General features: G+C 36.8%; 1 protein-coding gene across 2 annotated transcripts in view; it reads right to left on the bottom strand.

Moving 5' to 3' along the window:
- LOC107721917 (parkin coregulated gene protein homolog) overlaps positions 1–20476 on the bottom strand; it is a 108353-nt gene that overhangs the window by 22284 nt on the left and 65593 nt on the right. For both annotated transcript variants that reach the window (XM_016530143.1, XM_016530152.1), the window contains exons 3-4: positions 17586–17757; positions 15618–15767 (exon numbers count right to left, since the gene is read on the bottom strand). In XM_016530143.1, the coding sequence (XP_016385629.1) occupies positions 15618–15767; positions 17586–17757 (322 nt within the window). The remainder of the gene's footprint in view (positions 1–15617; positions 15768–17585; positions 17758–20476) is intronic.

Below are 20476 nucleotides of genomic sequence, written 5' to 3'. Positions count from 1 at the left end.
ATAAAAACAACTAGAACAAAAGTTGCTAGGTAACAGTGACGTGCATCTTCAACCGCGGGGAAAAATCGCAAAAGCAGAACTTATACACCGTCTGTAATGCGAAAGGTCAATTTGACCGCTTTGGCCATTCAAGGTAGAAACTTTTGTGAACTCTTTTGTGTTTTGTAATTTTAATAAAATAACAAATGTTATAAAATATACTTACATATTATTACATTTCAAAATTTCAAAACGGTCAAAATGACTGCCTTGGTAGTTCTAGTGTTAAATCCAATCGGTTAGAGTGGCATCGGTGTGTGTATGTTGTGCTTTCCCAGGAAAACAAAATACATTTCAGACACAACAGTCATCCACAGATAAATCTGTAAGCCAATATTTCGTATAGTCACACACACACACACCTTTTTACTTACTTCATCTAAATAAGGACAAAATGTTTGTATTATTTTAATATGAAGTTAATTGTAATCACAATAAACCCTAAAATCTAGATAAAAATACTAAAATACAATGTTTCAAAATTTTAGATTAATTAAATATATGAATTTATTTATCAATATTTATGATTTGTTTTTTTTAATAAGGACATTCCTGGATGTCCCTAAAGGAATGTCAGATTTAGTTAATTTCTGAGCACAAATTTGTCCCCAAAGAATAATTAAGTAAACACAAAAACATTCCTTAAGGCAAAGCACATTTCACACAAAAAAACACACAATTAACAAGCCAGGAAGTTAGGAAATGTCCATCTTGGCATGGAATTGTGGGACTTGGATACTTTCTCTACTGACTGTATTGCGTTTTCTCATTTCAGCTCTCATTAACTGCTGATGTCGTATCAGATGAGATCTGTTTACTCTAATCAGAGATGAGGTTCAGCCCTATTACTCACCAAAATCAAATCAGCCTGTAAACACAGCAGTACAGTACCTCATAAATGGCAGTGTGTTTAATTATGTTACTTTGTTTGTGAACGTACAGATGCTGTCTCAACTTTCATGCAGCCACATATGGCGTTGATTAATGAATCTCTCCCTCTCCCGTTCTCTGTAATTTCCTCATTCTTCCTGTGCTTAACACCTGTCAAGAGAATCTGAACCCTCATCTGACAACCTCAATACAAGATGGCACATGGACACGGATGGCACCCTCGCCGAGCGCGGGTAAAGTTGGACGAGCGCGCAAACAAACATACTGTTCGCGTTTCCTGCCAGAAGCAGATTTTCTCGAGTATCCTTTCAAAGTCTAAGTGCAGAAATGCAGAATAAACAAAACTACAACAGATGTCCAGCGCAAGGAAAGATGGCCAGAACGGACCGTCTCTCTAATTGATCCATTTATCATGAAAATGATCAGTTCAGTGAAAAGCTCAAATGGAAGCACACACGGCCTGAGGGGGTGCGGCCGTTTGGCTGGTTATTGAGAGTCATTAGAGTGTCTGAAACCGCAGGAGTTCCCACCGCTCCCTACGAGAGTTTCCCGTCATACTGAGACTGTGAGCCAGAGGAGTTTAATCAAATCTCCGTTCAGGTTCACATCTGGAATCAGGAGTAGTTCTGCATTTCATTTTCTCAATCTCATCTCTAAATAAGTCTAACCTTGTTCTCGCTCTTCATTCTTCTTCTACACCACAAACAAATCTCTCTAATTCCTCAATTTTTAGTATCTTTTAAACATTCATTAGATATATGAGTTTCATTTGGTAATAAAGATCCCACAGATTTGTAAGCAACCACCTAGTAACCTCATACCAAACTCATCACACCAAAAACCTTGGCAACCAACCATGAAAGCATCTTAGATTTGCACAAGCCAGAAACAAATCTTACTTCACCCTCAGGGCTCAGTAAGGATTTGTGGTCAGGTCAGTAGTTTAGATTTTTAATTTGCCCTGCAAATTTTTTCAATGTCCCTACAATTTTTTTATTAAAATATATAAATGTTAAATGTTTATGAATTTAAATTTGTAATTTAATATTTAGAATTTTAAACTGATAATTTTAAATATTTTTGCATATTTATAATTTAATTTATATTACCATTTAAAACTTTTTAATGTTTATGAAAGAAGACTTATGCTTGCATTTATTTGATCAAAAATACCAGTAATATTGTGAAATATTATTACAATTAAAAAATATATTTTAAAATGTAATTTATTCCTGTGATGGCACAGCTGAATTTCCAGCAGCCATTACTTCAGTGTCACATGATCCTTCATATGATAATATGTTGATTTTGTTCTATTGAATATCTAGGTATTTTATAAATGAATTTACCATCTTTATTTCTATACACTTTTTTCACACATAAAAGTATTTTTTTTCAACAAATGTTGCTGAAATGTATGCAGTTATTATAATTAAACAGGAAACTCCAAGACAGCAGTTATTTCATTAAATGTACAGTATAATATAATATAATAATATTCAGTCCATTCCTTCTGATGCTACTAAGTCATCTTATCACAAGTGATTCTTGCTACTTTGAAACAAAAAATCTATATTAGCCAGTTAGATCATTTTAGCTGACAAGTTTAAAAAGTCAATAAGCAGAATTGACAATAAAAGCATTTGATCAGCTGAACAAAAACTTAGGTTTGGTTAGATTAGCATTTAGGTATGTGATAATAGTCACCCTCTATACTGTACACAGCGTTTGATCATTACTTGCTGATCATATTTACAGAGCCTGTACATTCCAAATAAATGCTTTCCCTCTCTTTTTCATAGTTTGCTATACTCCAGGTTTAATGAGCTCACAGTAGTCTCTGATTACAAACGTCTCCTGCATGTTCAAACCTCAGCCATGCACTGTAGAGAGAAAGTGTGTGTGTGTGTGTGTGTGTGTGTGTGATAACTTCATTTTTAATGGAATCATGATTGAAGAAATATCAAGTGAAAAAAAAAATCTATGACGATATACTCTGAAAGATGTGAGGCGGAGTGGAAAAATGTCACAGGCAACGGCTAATGAAGGGAAATAAGTTAGATAAATTATTTAAAGGTTGTCATTAAAAAAATGTCCAGAATGAACAGAGGGTTGATACTAGAAAGGTCAGAGCGATGAAGGAGAGATTCATTAACCTCAGTCCACCTCAACCATGCAATTATCACTGCCACTGATCTCTCTCTCTTCCTCTCTCTCTCACTCTATAAAGTGTTACAGCAGAAAAAAACACAGCTCAGATTGCTTCTCAAAGAGAAACCTTAACTACTAGGAGGACTATGTCCCGTCCTCTTCTCTTCTTCATCAAACCAGAAACTAACCAGCCTTGACCATTCCACGTTGGTCTAAGCTGGTCTCTTTAGCAAGGAGGTTCTCCATCAACACTGGTTGGTTTAGAAAGAAGAAATCTTTCTTCTTCAAGTCAAGGCTGGTTTGTTTCTGGTTTGATGAAGAAGAGAAGAGGACGGGACATAGTCCTCCTAGGAAAGAGAAAGTCTTTTATTTGCCCTTCAACCTGCTCTCTCTTTCTTTCTTAACTCTCAGGGGTTAGTCTTGCATGCACATGAGTGTGTTTTATGTCTGGATCAAATTGGAGAGGTTTGGGGAGGTGTTCCCAGCACAGGAATGTTCTCTGGCATTCCTGCTCAGCCCAGGGATTTGGGCTCTAATTGCCAGGCCGTTCTGCTAATTCTTCATTTGTGGGTCAGGGGCCAGCTGTGGACCTCTGGGCATTGAGCTCCTGTCAGCCCCCACCAGGCCAGACACACATTCTGAGGAAAGTCTTGTTTTTATTATATTCTTTTTTTTGTTGTTGTTGCCCAGTCTCTTTTTCACTCTCTCTCTCTCACAGAAGATACAGGAAATGAAAGTGAAACAAAGGATGGGTGGGCCATTATTACTATTTTTTTATTTCTATGCCAAAGCACAGACAAAAGTAAAAAAAAAAAAAAAAAAAAAACAAAAAAAAAAAAAAAAAAAAAACAAAAAAAAGAAAAAAAAAAAAAAAAAAAGAAGTACAAAAAAAAAAAAAGAAATACTGAAGACTAAAAAAAAGTGCAATGTGTAAGCCTGGTTTAAATTTAGTAACAGAGATACTTACATGGCATATATCTTCCTCTCTCTATATGAAAGGAAGATTAATATTCAACTGCAAGCCTAATTTGTCTAATTTCTCTGCTTTTATGCCATGTCAGAAAGCTTGAATCAAACCACACTGCTGTGTGACATATGAAGGATTCATGCTGATATCAAATTAGATCTTTCACAGCTCCATCAGAGGTCTGGTCATCAAAGCACACTCTGAGACTCATGCACCAGCCTTCTGAAGACTGTCCTTATCATACACACTCAGATTAAAAACTCATCTTGATGTATTTAGGTCAGATTCCTGTGGGAGTGGCGCAAAGGTGAGAGATTAATTGGCTGTAATCTGTGTGATTGAGGATACAAGATGAGAACAAGAACACTGGAGTGAAGGAGCTTTAGAACATTAAACTTCTCTAGTACAATCTGCTCTGTTCCAAAACCTAATGTCCTGCATACGGAGACAGTATTTTAAGGCATTCCTGAAGCATTCCGAAACACAGACAGCTTAATTTTGCTGCATCTTTATGGCAGCACTGCAGGTATCCCTTCAGGGGGGAAGCAATTCCGAAAAAAAAAGTAAATAAATAAATCCAAGATGCTAGACACAGTGAGAGAAATATTAAAAGTATTTTTTTCACTACTGAAAAGCATAAAATAAAATAAAATAAAAATAAATAAAATAAAATAAAATAAAATAAAATAAAATAAAGTAAAATAAAATAAAATAAAATAAAGGTTTTGAAACAGAGATAATGTTCATTTTGTAACATGTTACAGAGATAAATGGGGGAGGTGAGAATCATTCATGGAGGGAAGCAATCCCAGAATGAACATTTCTTTCACTAACGATGTTCAAACTTGCCGGCAACCCGGCAAAATAAAACTTGCTGATTTTAAGTTTGAAAATGATGAAAATTCATATTAAAAAAGAAAAAAAAAGTAAATAGTACAATTTTATTTTAAGTCTACTATAAAATAATTGTATTTTTAGGCAATACTCCCTTACCACCTAATACTTATTTTAAAATATAATAGTATGATCACACTTTATTTATGTATTATTTTGTTTATTATTATTTTTTTTACTAAATAAATAAAGTGCAATAATATTATTATCACTATTATTAATTACTTTTTTTATAATTATATTTAATGGGTCACACTATGTGCAGTGAGAGGACCGAACCAAATCTCGAGGTGCTCTTATGAGAACCAGGCTGAAAAACTTACGTGCACCCCTGTGAATAACCATCTCAAAGCAAATGCTTCTGTGAAGCAAAACAAGGTGTAAACAGTGATCTGTTTCGGCTGTCCATTTGCCATGGGATTTTAATAGCAGGTGTGAACAGGGCCTATCTACTCCAGTCACTATTAGAGAGTCAAGCTCAGCTCTCAGCAAGGGTCGTGCTTTCAGCAGGTCTGGCGAGGGATCGGCAGTCTATTAAACCAAACTCTGCTCAACTCAGAAACAGAATCCACGGCGTGAAGAAGTCAATCCAGCTGATTAACGGAGTCCCTGCTGCAGAGTACAGCTAGACAAATCACAAATCTAATGTAGAGACCTCAACCCTGTGGATGAGATGCTATTTGCATTGAAATAGAACCATCTTCAGCTGCCTGGTGTCAGGAGTGTGTGTGTACGTGTGTGTCTGGGTCTCAGGTGGTAGTGAATGAGGAAGCATTGGACTGGAGGGCTAACACTGAATTAAGGATACACACAGGTGCTGTAGAGTGGAAATGGAGTCTGGATAGTAGCCGCACAGATTTAAAAGCTTTGTCACACGAGACGCAGTGTGTGTGTGTGTGTGTGTGTGTGTGTGTGTGTGGTTTGTGCGATTGTGTACATGTGATAGTACAGGCACAGCTGGCGTTGTCAGTGGTGACCGATGAGTTTGCTAGCTTACCACAGGAACAGCAGTCATCTATCATGAAGTATATGTGTTTCTGTCTGGTTGTGTGTATTGCTGTATATATGTGTGTAATTCTCTAGTGTGCTCATGGATATGCTGCATCATGAGACTCAACATTTTTAGTAAAGACACTATGGGGATGTGCCATAAACCCTTGCTTTTCAAGTATAATTAAACTAATCAAATAGAGTTTGGTTTGTTTGATACCTTTGACACACTAAAATTAAATCTACTACTGTTCAAAAGTTGGGGGTCAGTATGTTTTTTGTGAAAAAAATTAATAATATTATTCAGCAAGGTTACACTAAAAAGATCAAAAGTGGCAGTAAAGTGAGAGTAAAGACATTAATATACAAATATTTCTATATCAAATAAATACTGTTCTGGAGAAAATTCTGGAGAATCCTGGAAAAAATGCATTACAGTTTCCACAAAAAAATATTAAGCAGCACAACTGTTTTCAACACTTACAATAATAAGAAATGTTGCTTGAGCACCAAAGCAGCATATTAGAATGATTTCTGATGGATCATGTGACACTAAAGACTGGAGTAATGGCTGTTGAAAATTCAACTTTGCCATAATAGGAATGAATCTCTGTTAAAATTATATTAAAATAGAAAAGTTATTTTAATTTGCAATAATATTTCATGCTATTACTTTTTTTACTGTATTTTGAGCAAACAAATGTAGACATGGTGAGCAAAAAATAAATTTTTTCCAAATTTTAAATATCTTACCGACCCCAAAGTTTTGAAGAGTAGTATAAATTCAAAGAGTGTATGCACACACACATATTGAGTTGGTTCAGGTGTGGAACATTTTGCCCTCTAGAACAGATGGTTTTACTTCTCACTACATATGGAGGCAGGTCTGCTCAGGTGTCAGTGCTCTCTCTCTCTTTCTCAGTAAGAGTGTGATGGTGTGATTAGCTGCTCTTGGGTCACATGAGATTTTATACTGTGTCTGCATCAGCAGGGCATAAACTGCTGCCATCCCATCACTCCCTCACTCATGGATTGATTTTTCACACACGTACACATGGTTGTATTTGTAATATTGAGGGGACTTTCTATTGATATTGTGTGTATGTGTGTGTGTACCTACTTTATTTTACTTAACATATTATGGGGACAGATTTGTACCCAAAAGTGAGCTAAACCTGACAAAATCTCCAAAAACCTCCCTTTGGGGACGTCCTTATTTGTAAAACTTTTTTTTTTTTTAAATTGTAAAAATGAAGTAAGTTTCCTGTAAGGGGTAGGTTTAGGTGTAGGGTTGGTGAAGGGCGAAAGAATATACGGTTTTTACAGTATAAAAACATTATGTCTATGGAATGTCCCCATTTAGATAGCTAAGTAAACGTGTGTGTGTGTGTGTGTGTGTGTGTGTGCGCGTGTGTGTGTGTGCGTGTGAATTAGAATTAATTTTAGTCTAAATTATAACAAATGTTAAAAAATAAATAAATATGCATTAAGAAATGTATAAAAATTATCAAATGAAATATATTTAAATCTAAATATAACATAAATATAAATTATAAATGTAATAAAATAATAAATTATTAAACATTTTTAAAATACACATGATTAAATTACATTATAATAAAACATAGTTATTAATAAATAATTTTACCAGAGGCCATGTTTTCTCTCTCTCTCAAAAAAAAAAAATAATAAGAAGAAGAATGTAGAGATTTATATAATAGACTTTATATTATAGTAGTGCATGCCTCTGTGGGCCTCCATATGTGCCATTATGGACTTTAAGTCCTTGTACTGTTCTTTATCGTGCAAATTAATCAGCCCTGTTTTCAAACAAGGTTTCTCACAGCCTCAGATCCAAGTTAAAATCAATGGACATGCAGATGGACTCTATTTAAAATACTGCCCATTAATTTAGCTCATGAAAGCACTAACTATTTCACCCCATATTTGAGTCTGCATGGAAGCAGAGTCAGAAGTATGTGCTCATACGTATGCACCCCTTATAGGGAACACTGCGCGCACATTCATATCTGTGAGAAGATCAGATGAAGGCAGAAGCAGCAGTGCTGGTGTTCTGAATCAGGAATCCCAGTTCCAAAGGTGCCTCAAAAACGAGCTGCATTAACATAGCTGAAAACTTTAGGATTAAAGCACAACAGATGACGGCAGATCACGGATTCTACTGATTAATACACACACAGATCAGAAGTCTTAAAGCCAGGAGAGATCATTAGAAAGGGCAAAAGAAAGCGAATGAGCCCATCGGTCATTTTTGACCACAGCATTCAAGTCAGTGTTTGAATGTCAAAAAATACAAAGAATACAAAGAATTGCTAAATACAGAGAATGTTTAATGCACACACACACACACACACACGCACACACACATTCACAAACTCCATCTTGAACTAACTGCACAGATCATTGGACAACTCGGAGCCCTTAAATTTGATACTTCAGGATAATTTTAGATTACTAGAATATAATAATATCAACTAGATGAATTTAAGTTAGCAGTTAACAGTTAGCAAACACACACTTATTAAACTCACAAAACAGCTTAGCTACTCCAGCTTTGTGTGTGAGAAAGCAAAAAACACTGATTTTCAGTTCAGAAAACAGAATCTCAAATTCTGAATTTAACTAACTCACTAGCTAGTGGCAGGAAAATGAGAAAAAAGGAAAACTAAAGCAGGCAAAACAGAAAATGAACACAATAAAAATAAAAACCAAAAGTGTGCATAATTGTTACTTTAATTTTATGGTCGATATTAAAAGTACACACTATTTTGTCTAAATAAATAAAAAATAAATGTCTAGCTTACCAATTTTAGGAGGTAAAATGGAATTTAAGCATCACATTATATTGTAAAGTGTGAAAAGTTAATGTTCATTTTGAGATTTGATAAAGACGTAACAGTGTTATTAAATCATTAGTGTTTTAAAGAACTTTAAATGAGGTTAATTTAACTTTTAGATGGCAAAGGCGATCGAAATTTAAAAACAGAAAATGTGCATAAACAATTTAATATCCAATTTCAGTCAATATATATCCAATATGATACAATACATTTTTAAAAATTCTAATATGGTACTGATATATTGTATATCTCCTTTTAAAACATATATTTACCAGAGCTCAATGCCAAAAACACACTGTGAAGGTTACTACGACCTCTAGGTTAACCTCCAGTGAATCTTTGCTTTCCTATAAAATACTCTCTGTGAAGGCTTCCATGGACAGTGTCTTACAAAAGAAAGAGAAATAATAAAAGGAAACATAATTAAATTCAGAGACAAAATATAGAGTAAGAGAAATAAAGGTAGAAACACAGGTGCATGAGGTCATGTGTGTGTGTGTGTGAGCAATAGACATGTATGCAGAGACATGCAGGTATTCATGAGTCTGGGCTGTTATCAGTTGACCTTTAAATTGGAGCCGCTGCTCAACAGGAAACCCAAGAGGCCCGTCTCAGATTTGATTGGCTCGGAGCCCCCAGCCTGCTGATGATAAAAACTGAGGCAGCCGGCAGGCAAATCCACACCGTATGCTTCTATGCATATATATAAATAAAATTTATATATACAGTAGAATATATAAATTGACTGGCTGTGTTAAAGCAGCATCATTAAGGGCTATGAAGCATGCTGAGACGGGTCAGGCGGGCACAGGGAGAGCCGTACGCATGAGGGTGGGCTTGGCAGAGCTGCTCTCTTCTCTCTGGGGGCAGCAGTGGCTGAGATGATGAATTCATTACTGCTGTAAGAGTCCTGCAGGAGGCCAGATTGGCTCAAATCTCCCATGAGAGGAAGACACGTGACATAGACAGGAAAATGACGAGCCCATAAGGAGCGGGGTATGAAACTTATATTGTATTGCTTTGTGTTTGTGCGAGCGTGTTCTTATGAATATACTTTTTACAGGAGAAGAGGGTCTCGTATCAGCAGTGATAAACAAAAATGTATTAAGAAGTCTCTCAAAAACATGGACTAGCACTATATACGGTAGCAATATGGGCAGATGTTCTCTAGTGAACAAGTATAGGCATACACACACAACCAAGTTGTACACACACACACACACATCCACACACACACACACACAAACACACTAGCCCAGGGATTTGCAAACTGGGGTATGGGGATCTCCAGGGGGTCACAAATAGGGTCCACAGTAATGTAATGTAATGTAATTATAATATAATATAATAAATAATTATATTATATATCAATAATAATTAGTGGTGCAACGGATCACAAAATTCACGGTTCGGATCATATACGGATTTTGAGTCACGGATCGGATCATTTTTCGGATCAGCAACAAACAAAAAAAACCTTACTTTAAGTATTTCTATACCATAGCAAAAACTACTAGCTTAACTAATAAAGTTAGTAATAAAACAAGAACAATTACACAAATTACAAGAATAGATGAAAACAACAAATCACAGTTACAAATATCAGAATTTAGGTGCAGAAATAATAATAATTAAGTTTAACACAATAGTGCTCACTGCACAAGTTAAATACAGATTAATCTTTGTTAGAGCTGTGGTGTTTGATTAGCAGACAGAAACAGGTATTTTTTGGCTGCTGTCTCTTTAAGACCAAATGCACGGCCCTAATACTGACACGCATCAGGTTTCTTTCTCACCTGTTTACCTTCACTTAAGAAATAACCGACTGCGTTTACTAGAATACTTGCCAAAGCGGGTATTTTAACATAACTTTGTGTGTATGTAAAAAAAGGAATCATGCTGTGTCTGAATCGCACCTCTCTCTCTCTGCATGTGCGCGCTTCGGTTGCGCGCGGTATCAGCTGAGTGCACAGAAAAAAGCGCGCGAGTTAAAACTGCTTGAATGTGTAAACTATGGCGTTATTTTACTGACAAATTTCGAGAGCGCATTATTGTAGCGCGAAAGCACATTAATATATTGCGCGAGCGCGAATCTCTCCGCGAGCGCGCGGATTTCCTTCGCTCTCGCACAAAACCGGACAAAATCTTTAGATAAATTGCTCAGAGACCAACCAGTTGGACAGAGGTTATGTACAAATCATCCAAGCATCCAATTCCTAGCCATTTCTAAAGGCTACATTTCATTAACATGCGTCCTCTCTGCGCTGTCGAGTCGGTCGCGCCGCTCGGTCCATTGAGCCGCGCCTATGACAGGTCAGCGCAAACACTTTAATACCGCGCTGTTTCGTCCCACATTTGGGTTGTTTGGCTTCCCATATGTATCTGAGTTTTGTGCGAGAGCGAAGGAAATCCGTGCGCGAGCGGAGAGATTCACGCTCGCGCATTGTATTAATGTACTTTCGCGCTACAATAATGCGCTCTTGACATTTGTCAGTAAAATAACGCCACAGTAAACTGGCAAGACAAAACATGTGCAAATGATAAACTTTCACTCTATGATGGTTAAACTTAACAGTTAATCCGCGAATCACATGCGTGCCGAACCGTGGGGCCTGGTCCGTACGGATCATGGATCATCTACGATCCGTTGCACCCCTAATAATAATAGTATAATATAAACACACACACATATATACACACACAAAATTCTATAAATTAATAATTATTATTATTCTAATTATTTTTTTTTTATAACATTTGTTTTCCCAGTATATCAGAATGCACATTTTCACTCTGATTTTTAAAGACTAGTCAGAAACTGTCAGAATAATCAAATATTTTTATTTTTTAATTGACAATCGTAGATTTATTGTCAATGAAATAGAAGGTAAATATTTTACAAATATTTATAATATTTTTATTTTTCACAGTACAAATGGCTCTTGATACAAGAAAATATATGGCTTTTATAATTTAGGAAAATGTTTCCTCGCAAAAGGAACATTTGTTGCCTTAAAAAACCTTGGTCTAGCCATATAAATTTCAACACCAGGCCATGTAATTTTAAGCAACAGTCCTGGTCTTGTCTATTACCGATAATTCCCTTGTGACTTCTGTGTTCATTTATTAAATATTTTGGCTAATTTAAATACACTATTAGCTTCCAATAGAACTATTAGCCTACACTCTCTGTTCCATTTAACACATTTACCAAAAAAATGCTTAAATCCAGTTTTAAATCCCCCAAAAGTCCACAGATTCTGTCTAGGCCTGCTGATCACTCAAAAACATGTGAAGCTATGTGCATATGGAATTGCATTTGAATTATATAAGGTCTGCATTGCCTTGAGTGACTGTTGCCCTCCAGAGCCAGTCTCACAATGGGAGGAGGTCGCTAAGTGGAGGTACAAACTACTACTGGCAACGTGTGATAAGACACACCTGAGGATAATAGCACCTCTGGCATGCACATACAAGGAACAACATAACCAGACCGCCACCAAGATAATATATCACCAGCCCCCACACCTCTGAAACTACCACCTCATGAACACAAATAGTATTTTTAGTTCTAACAAAAACGTCTCAGATTTGCATCATTGCCACCACACTATATATGTTTCTGTGTGTGTTTGTGCTTATCAGACTCGCCGGCATTCCCAGCAGGAAGATTCATAGGACCAAAAAGAGTGTATCACAGCAGGTCTGGTGCAGATTAATGTGGAAAGCAGACTAACAGCTCAAAGATAATGCAGGCCAATAAAAAAGAGACACACACATGCACGCAGGAGTGAAGCAGAGGCTAACGGCAGAACAGCTCGGGGTCGTTAAGCATCATTAGCGGGACATTTGTTCACACACATTTGTTAGGAAGCGTCCTGCTAAGCAGGGAGTGTGTTCTCCTCAAGGAGTGTGTACTGGACAGAGGCAAGCAGGCAGGAAATTAAGTTACTGCCGTGTGTGTATGTATGCGTGTGTGTGTAATCTACTGCATGATGGAGCAGATCTGTCCCTCGTAAGAGACGTCACCGTGTTTGATTAACAACAAGAATCATCCCAGCTGGAAAACAACAGAAGCGTGTAAACTGCATCTGTGATTCGCATGCATTTACAGTTCCCGCATATTCAGTAGTTTGAAGTACAGAAGCACACAAACACTCACTCACACAAGTGAAAATGCTGCAGGCTAATCAGGAGGTAAAGTCTTAGAAACCCATAGAAAGTGAAAAAACACAGCAAGATGTCAGTGCTACATATTGATCGAAGGGGTTAAACTTCCAGACTCTTAATGATTTAAACAGAGTGGAATAACATTGGGAAAACGCACACAGAAATTGTTAATTTACAACTACTCCAGGGTCAAGGAGTTCTGCCTAGAACAAATTTACCACAAATTTTATTTTTAAAAGAACAGTCTACCCCAAAATTGCAAGGTTTATGTAGCTCTGAATGCCAAGATCAGGGGTTTGATTCCTAGGGAACATAAGCTGACAAAATGTATAATTTACTGTAAGCCGCTTTGAACAAAAGCATCTAAATATTTCCATAAAAATCATACTGGATAATTATTTATTATAAAGCTTAAAAAGAAAGAATTGAGAAACATTTACATTACATACATTATATGTATGTATTTATATATAATATAACATAACATAACATAATATATAAATGTTATATTTATATATAATATAAAAGAAAGAAACCTTACTGCAGTATATAAAATATAAAAATAGTATGTACAAATATTTAACAGCACTGGAATTACTTTACTTGTTGGCAGTGAAAAGAAAATATGCACACAAACAGGCCAAATTAAACACAACTCTCATATGGCTAAATTCATGCAAAAATGATGGACAAATGTGACCTTCAAAATTCAGGATCTGAAAACCACAGAAAGGAGGACAACACACATATATAGACACACAACACCACAATACCAACAGCTGCATCCTGGGGAACAAAAGACCACTATGCAGACACAATTTCCCTCTGGCCACATTGCCACAAGGCATGAAAACACCACACATACACATACACAAAGAGGCCCGTGACTTACTCTGAGAATGATCCAGTTCAGCACATCCAGAATATACGTAACCACCATCTCCCCCCAGAGGAATCCAATGGAGAAAAGCGGATCATTTTTAGACCAACTTCAATTAACCGCAAGTCTCCAAACATCTCTCTCTCTCATACAATCAGACTACTTAACTACGCCACAGAACTAAAAGGTTTGTTTTTAAAACTGCAGACAAAAATAGCAACTGCTAATTTCCAAATTCACAAGATGCACAGTGTCTGGTAGTGCCTTACAACCAAAGAAAACCAATCTAACCAGTCCTGATCTTGACTTGTAAACCAGGCATTAAACACTTAAGAGACTTTACCTACAGCTAATTCACAGAGGAGATTAGCATGGAGCCTGGAGCTAATGAGAGAAGCTTTCTCTGCTCCTCCAGTGCTCCTTCTTTTGCTCAAACAAAACATTAGCAGATAATGTTACGGAATTAAGAAGACAAAAGATTCAAATTGGATATTGATCAGAGGAGTGAGGTGGCAGCATTTCGGCTGGTTAAGCCTGTGATGGGGTGATTGATCCACAATGCTTGTCCTCACGTCTGAAGATGTCTGGCAGGCCTATAGTCTGCCTGACAAAGGCGGTGAATGGAAGCGTGAACCGGTCCGACACCAGGACCCAATGAATACAGAACGCTCACATCAGTCCTCAGGACCATGTTTAAAAGCATGAAAGACATCAGATGACAAAGAGACACAAATATAACTACACAATCAATGGAAATTCAGGCACCAGATGATGTAGATTCTTGTATTGGCATGTAGAAAGTCGGCATAAATGTTCAATAATGATGTAGAATGTTCAATAAGAGTGACTCAGAGCAGTGCCGATGCCTGCTAATCTGAGACCAGCTTTAAAGATCACAGCTGAAGGCTTGGATCCTGAAAGACAAGCACTGATCTCCAGCAAGACAAGGGCCACAGGGATCAATGCAAAATCAATGTTAATTGACAGTGTTTTTGTGGCCGGATCAGAGATACCAAAAAAAAAAAGTTAAACGTAAAACCAAGCAGCAGAAATAGCACTGAATGTAGTCTTAGAAAACATACTACTATAGAAGTAAAAATTGCTGTTTTATAAAAACAATAAGCCACTTTTCCAAAGCACTCCTCTGTGTTTTGTGCATAAAACCATCCCTTGGAGAACACCATTTGTGTATTGTGTGTACACAGTCTTGAGAGATTTGCTGATTAAAAATACTTCTGTCAGGACCACTGCCGTCAAAGATGATTGACAATTAGCATACAGTTTGGATTGGCAGTATGGTTCTGTTCTGTGCATGAACTCCCTGTGCATCCATGCAGCCTAGCATAGATGACAGCAGAGAGAGCAGCGATAACCCCCTTAGGGTAAACAGAACAGAACCAACATAAATGCATTGCAGGTATCATTAATGTTCAACAATTTAATGTAAACATTTTAGAAATTAGTCTGATTCAAAGGGGAATCAGAAGGCTGAATCCTGACTGGATGAGAGGAGGAGCTGGGGATGGAGGAGGGTAATTAGCTACTGAGCAACACGAAAGCTGCTGCTTATATATTGGTGCTGTGATAGGTGTCACATCCCTATAGGTAGATGAGGATCAGCTGAGAGTCAGCTGACGAGAGCTTGACTAACATGACCTGCCAGAACTAACGCTATGCTTGATATATACAGCATATATTTAACAAAAGTGATCTCAAAAGCTAAAAACCTTTTATACAAACCAACAGCAGTTACAGATTTATATGAGTTGCTTACTGTTCATGTTCTTGAAGATGTTCAGAATGGGGAGGATCTGTCTGTAGTACGGGACCAGCGCCTCACCCACCATATCTGCTGATACAACCAGGTGCTGCAGAACCTTCAGCGTGGTGCAGATGACCTGCCTGCTCCTTGTGTTGAGAGCATCTGTAGACAAACACAGAGAGATGAAGAAAACAAGAAAGAAGGTCCAAAAACATTTTGAAGTCAGGAATATTTTGACAATGTGTGGGATTTATTTATTTTTTTGCTATTTTACAACCCTTTTTTTTTTGCCATTTTACAACCCAAGATTGGGGTGTTATATTTGCACTCTCTTTTTCTCCGTCCAAAGTTGAAAAACACTTCCTTCACAGGCTCTGTATGCAGGGAAGAAACCATCAATTCAATACTACAAAAAAAGCCTTCATCTGAAACCGGCATGATATCCCATAATCCTGTGGTTCAATGGTTAGTGGAAAGAATGACAGACCAGTTGAAAGAAGCAATTCCATTCATAAATATCTATTTTTCTATATGATTTGATTTCTACTGAGAAATAAGCTTTTGTTGTCATTAAATATATATTTGGTTACCTCTTGAATTATCTCACTAGATCATTGATGTTATGATGCATTTAAAGCCTGCCTGAACAAGGTATTTAGGAGGTACCTTCCAATCACCTCCATTTACTTCCTGCTCTCCTATATCTGTATAACACACTATGAAATTCTAATTACCAAACCAACATGGTTTTCAAGCGGTGTAACATTTGCACCGAAGGAGTGTTCTATAATTCATGGTGTGTGACGCGTCTGGATGAGTGAAGATCTGTTTCTAAATCTCTCTAAATAAAGGAACTATTAATTTCTCCCTCATATTAGGCTCTAAAAATGAACGACCTCACATACATTTTCCTTCTCTAAATACCACAGGAGCACGACATTTAGACACTTCAGTAATTGCGTTAGTTTAACTCCTGATACAAACATATCTGCAGTCATTCCTGTGAGAGAAGAAAAAGTGTTCTCATCGATCTATCTATCTATCTATCTATCTATCTATGTTGCAATCAAGAAGAAGGATTATTTTATTTAATCATCCCACAGGAGCAGTGCAAAACATCGACCTTCTCGTTTTCAATCTCTTCAATGTGACCTTTGCTGTATGTGTAAGGTCAGTATTTGTTGTTGTTTTTTTTCTCCAATTAGCTTCATCCATTCCTCCTTCTATCCATGATTTTCTAATGTATCCTAAGTTTTCTAAAGTCTTCATGAAAGAAGCTTATTTTGTCAGTAAGATGTACCTTGCATTTATAATACCATTTTTTAAACAGGAAGACAAGCAAAATTAACCAATAAAAACTTACATTGTAAAAAAAAACCATACATAATAACAAATGCTTTAAACTTCTATATTACATAACCATAACAGGGGTCTTTTTGCTTTGCTGGAAAAACATTTGAGTGTTTTTTAAACAAAAAATGAATAACAAAAATGATATTCTATAATTTAAACAGCATCGTAAGAACCCCTGGTAAAAAATAAAGCACCAATGCCCAATATTGCTCTCATCACACTGGATTCTCCTTTAAATTGTTGAGCTCCTCACATGCCTTTGGCCAAACTCCAGCTGTGATATGCATTTTCAGCATTTCAAGGATTGCTTCTTACCACCTTTCCATAAGCCAGATTTATGGAGAGTGACTGCTTTAGAGTTTTGGAAGGTAGCCTCTTGGAGGCCTCCCTTAATACTGTAATATTATTACTAATTTAATGCCATTTTTATTTTCTCTTTTGCAAGCTTTGGAATGCTTCTCCTATTCTTCCTCCAAGCTTTCAGATGAAGTGCATACTCTGTACCAAGGACAGACTGACCCCCATTGAATGATTTTGTGACTTACAAAAAAAAAGAACTTTGGACAGTAATTAGTATACTGGACAGGAAGAGCACTAGGGAGCAAGTCTCATCTTAATGACACTCACTTTTGATGGGTATGATGAGCTGTGGAATAACAGGCAGGATCTTACTGCCACCATGCTCCAGCATGTCATGGATGCCCTGTCGAGCGAAGAACTCATAGGGGTGAACTGTCTCACACAGTCCGTCAAAGAACAGGGGGAGGTAGTGATGGTAGTCCAGTTTTTCGATCTCCACCTGTTTAAAACACACACGCATACAGGGTCAGCGTTATTTAAAGTGTGTCTGTTCACTATAAAATGTAGGAGCTGCTTCAAATGGAAGGCCAAAGGGTTTGTGTGTTTTTAAATAACCCCTCTTTGCGTATGTGCTTATATTAGACACAACAAATACTCATAAGCTCCAAGCCGCATAAAGAGCAGCCCCCGTTTTAGTGCCCCTTAGCATGCCAGCACACATTCTGGAGGGGAGACTGGGGGGACAGCTGTTCAGGGGCTTTAGAACACTCAAACATGTGACTTCCTGTTGGATCACAGGTTCACACCTGTTTTGCTTGGGTTATGAGCATGGAAACAGACGTGAATAGACAAGGCCTGTTTCCTGTCCTTGAGTATTTGGCATACAGTCACACACACTACTGCCTGTTTCTTTCTTTTCTTCTTTCTGTCACAAGTCTGTAAGTAGGTTTCATGATGTTGTGTTCAATTTTTTTCCAGCAAAAATATCAGAAAATTCCTAATAACTAAATGTATCTGTATGTATTATATTAGAGTGGTATATATTAAAGATGTATAGGCTATATATTATAGTCATAGAAAAATATATTAATACTTGTTTTCAGTGAATATATCTTAAATTAATAACTCTATATTATTATTTTTAAGATAAACTTTACTAAATGTGTTACATTTTTTTTATAAACAAACAACAACAACAAAACAATTTGGGTAAAAGGGTAAAATAATAATAATAATAATAATTCAAGATATACTCTCTAAACTATTTTTTCATGTGCTTTTCAAGTAAATAAAATATTAAAATATTTCTTAACTAAATATTTTTATGTTTAAATATTTTATTGGAAAACAAAAAAAATTTTTTTTTTGAAAATAATAAAAAACAATATGTATGTTATTTTTTTTATTTTTGGCAATGCATTGTGTAGCTGTTTATTATGTTGTTCTGCTATTGGTTGATTTTATAGTGTGTGTGTGTGTGTGTGTGTGTGTGTGTGTGTGTGTGTGTGTGTGTGTGTGTCTGTGTCACATGACCCCTCTACAACTGTTCTTTATAGTGGTAGTGTCACTGATACCAGGAGCTGTGAGCTTGACCTCATCAAACCCCTCCTCTGAGATAAAAGCGTACACACACACACACACACAAACACACATGCGCACACACTCACAAACACGGCATCATAAGCTTAGCAAGAGGGCCGATTGCTTAGAGCCAATTTACTGGCTAACCTTGACCTTTTCTGACTTGGTCAAGATCATCTTGGTGAGTCATACAGCAAAACTTGAGTACAAAAGCAAATATGTGCAGTGTGCTGGTAGATAGACGATACACACACACACACACACACAGAGGCATAGTGGGGATTCGGAACATGAAAAGCAAGAGGAGACACATGCAGCTAACCACGGACAGATGTCTCACATCACTGGGGTGATGTCTGTGGGACACAACCTCTGCCTGTAGCATTAATCACTGGAACACTGTGTGTGTGTGTGTGGGCGGGTCAGGTTTTGCCTACATTGTGAGGAATAAATGTTCCAACATGGATATTAAAACACTACCATTGTGGGGACCAGGCCATAATGGCTTTACTAAATAATGTATTAATGACAAGATAAACATCCAAAAAGTTTTCTGTGGGAAATAGGTTTAAGATTAGGGTGTAACGCATATAATTAACTCAGTCTGAAGACAATAGAAGTCAGAAAGGCTCTGCCATGATAGAAAAACAAACATGTATGTGTGAGCAGATCTCCAAGGAAATTTATAAGGCTGTGTTGACCACGAATGCATGTGCACCTGATGTGGGTTCTGAAGGGATATTTTTATTAGTTATTGTGAATTCAGTGCCAACACGTACACTCATTATAGCCAAGCGTGCTGAGCCACCTTTACAAAACTCACACCCCTGCAGAGAAAGAGTCAGTGTCACTTACATTTTTTTCATACAGACAGCAGAATATGTGTAGATTATTAAGCCACAAATGCAAAGTTGTTCCTTAATAATTATCACAGTTAAAAAAAGAATAATTTTTAATTAAACATTTATATACTACGGAGCCCGGGAAGTCACCTGTAGGAGAAAAAAAAACAATCCGTGGCGACGGTTTTGCAATCCGTCCCCTCAGTTTATAAACCGTACTCACGAATTCTTAAACTGTTCCCTCGGTTTAACAAATCGTGCCCACGGATTAATAAACCGTACCCACGAATTTCCAATCCGTGCGCTCAGATTTTGTAAACCGTACCTTAGATTTTTGAATCCGTACCCACAAATTCATAATCCGTGCGCACGCTTTCGCAATCCGTTCCCTCGGGTTTGTAAACTCGTGGATTTGTGGCCCCGCCCCCACCGGCAGATTCAACCACGCTATAAATTTAAATAATAATAATACCGTAATAGCTATTATTATTATTATTATTATTATACATTTAAGTTACATATGCATTTAGAAGAAGCTTTTATCCAGCACGACTTACAAAAGAGGAACAAATGACTCCAAAGTCAGTCACAATGCCAGGTTTATTATACAATAATAATCAAGTGCTAAGATTATCACAAAGATTTTGATGCACAGCTTTCTTACTAAATCGTTGTATTCCACCTCGTACCGTTACAACTGATAGAGAATCACTTAAGACTATTTGCTGTAGGCCTATTTCACATAATAATATGCAATAAAACAATATAAAATATGATTTGTTAACATGTAGGCTA

This window comes from Sinocyclocheilus rhinocerous, unplaced genomic scaffold (assembly GCF_001515625.1).
Source record: "Sinocyclocheilus rhinocerous isolate Xijiao unplaced genomic scaffold, SAMN03320098_v1.1 scaffold432, whole genome shotgun sequence".
NCBI classification, from domain to species: Eukaryota; Metazoa; Chordata; class Actinopteri; order Cypriniformes; family Cyprinidae; genus Sinocyclocheilus; species Sinocyclocheilus rhinocerous.
The sequence above is the reverse complement of the archived record's forward strand: the minus strand, read 5'-3'. Positions and strand labels throughout refer to the sequence as shown.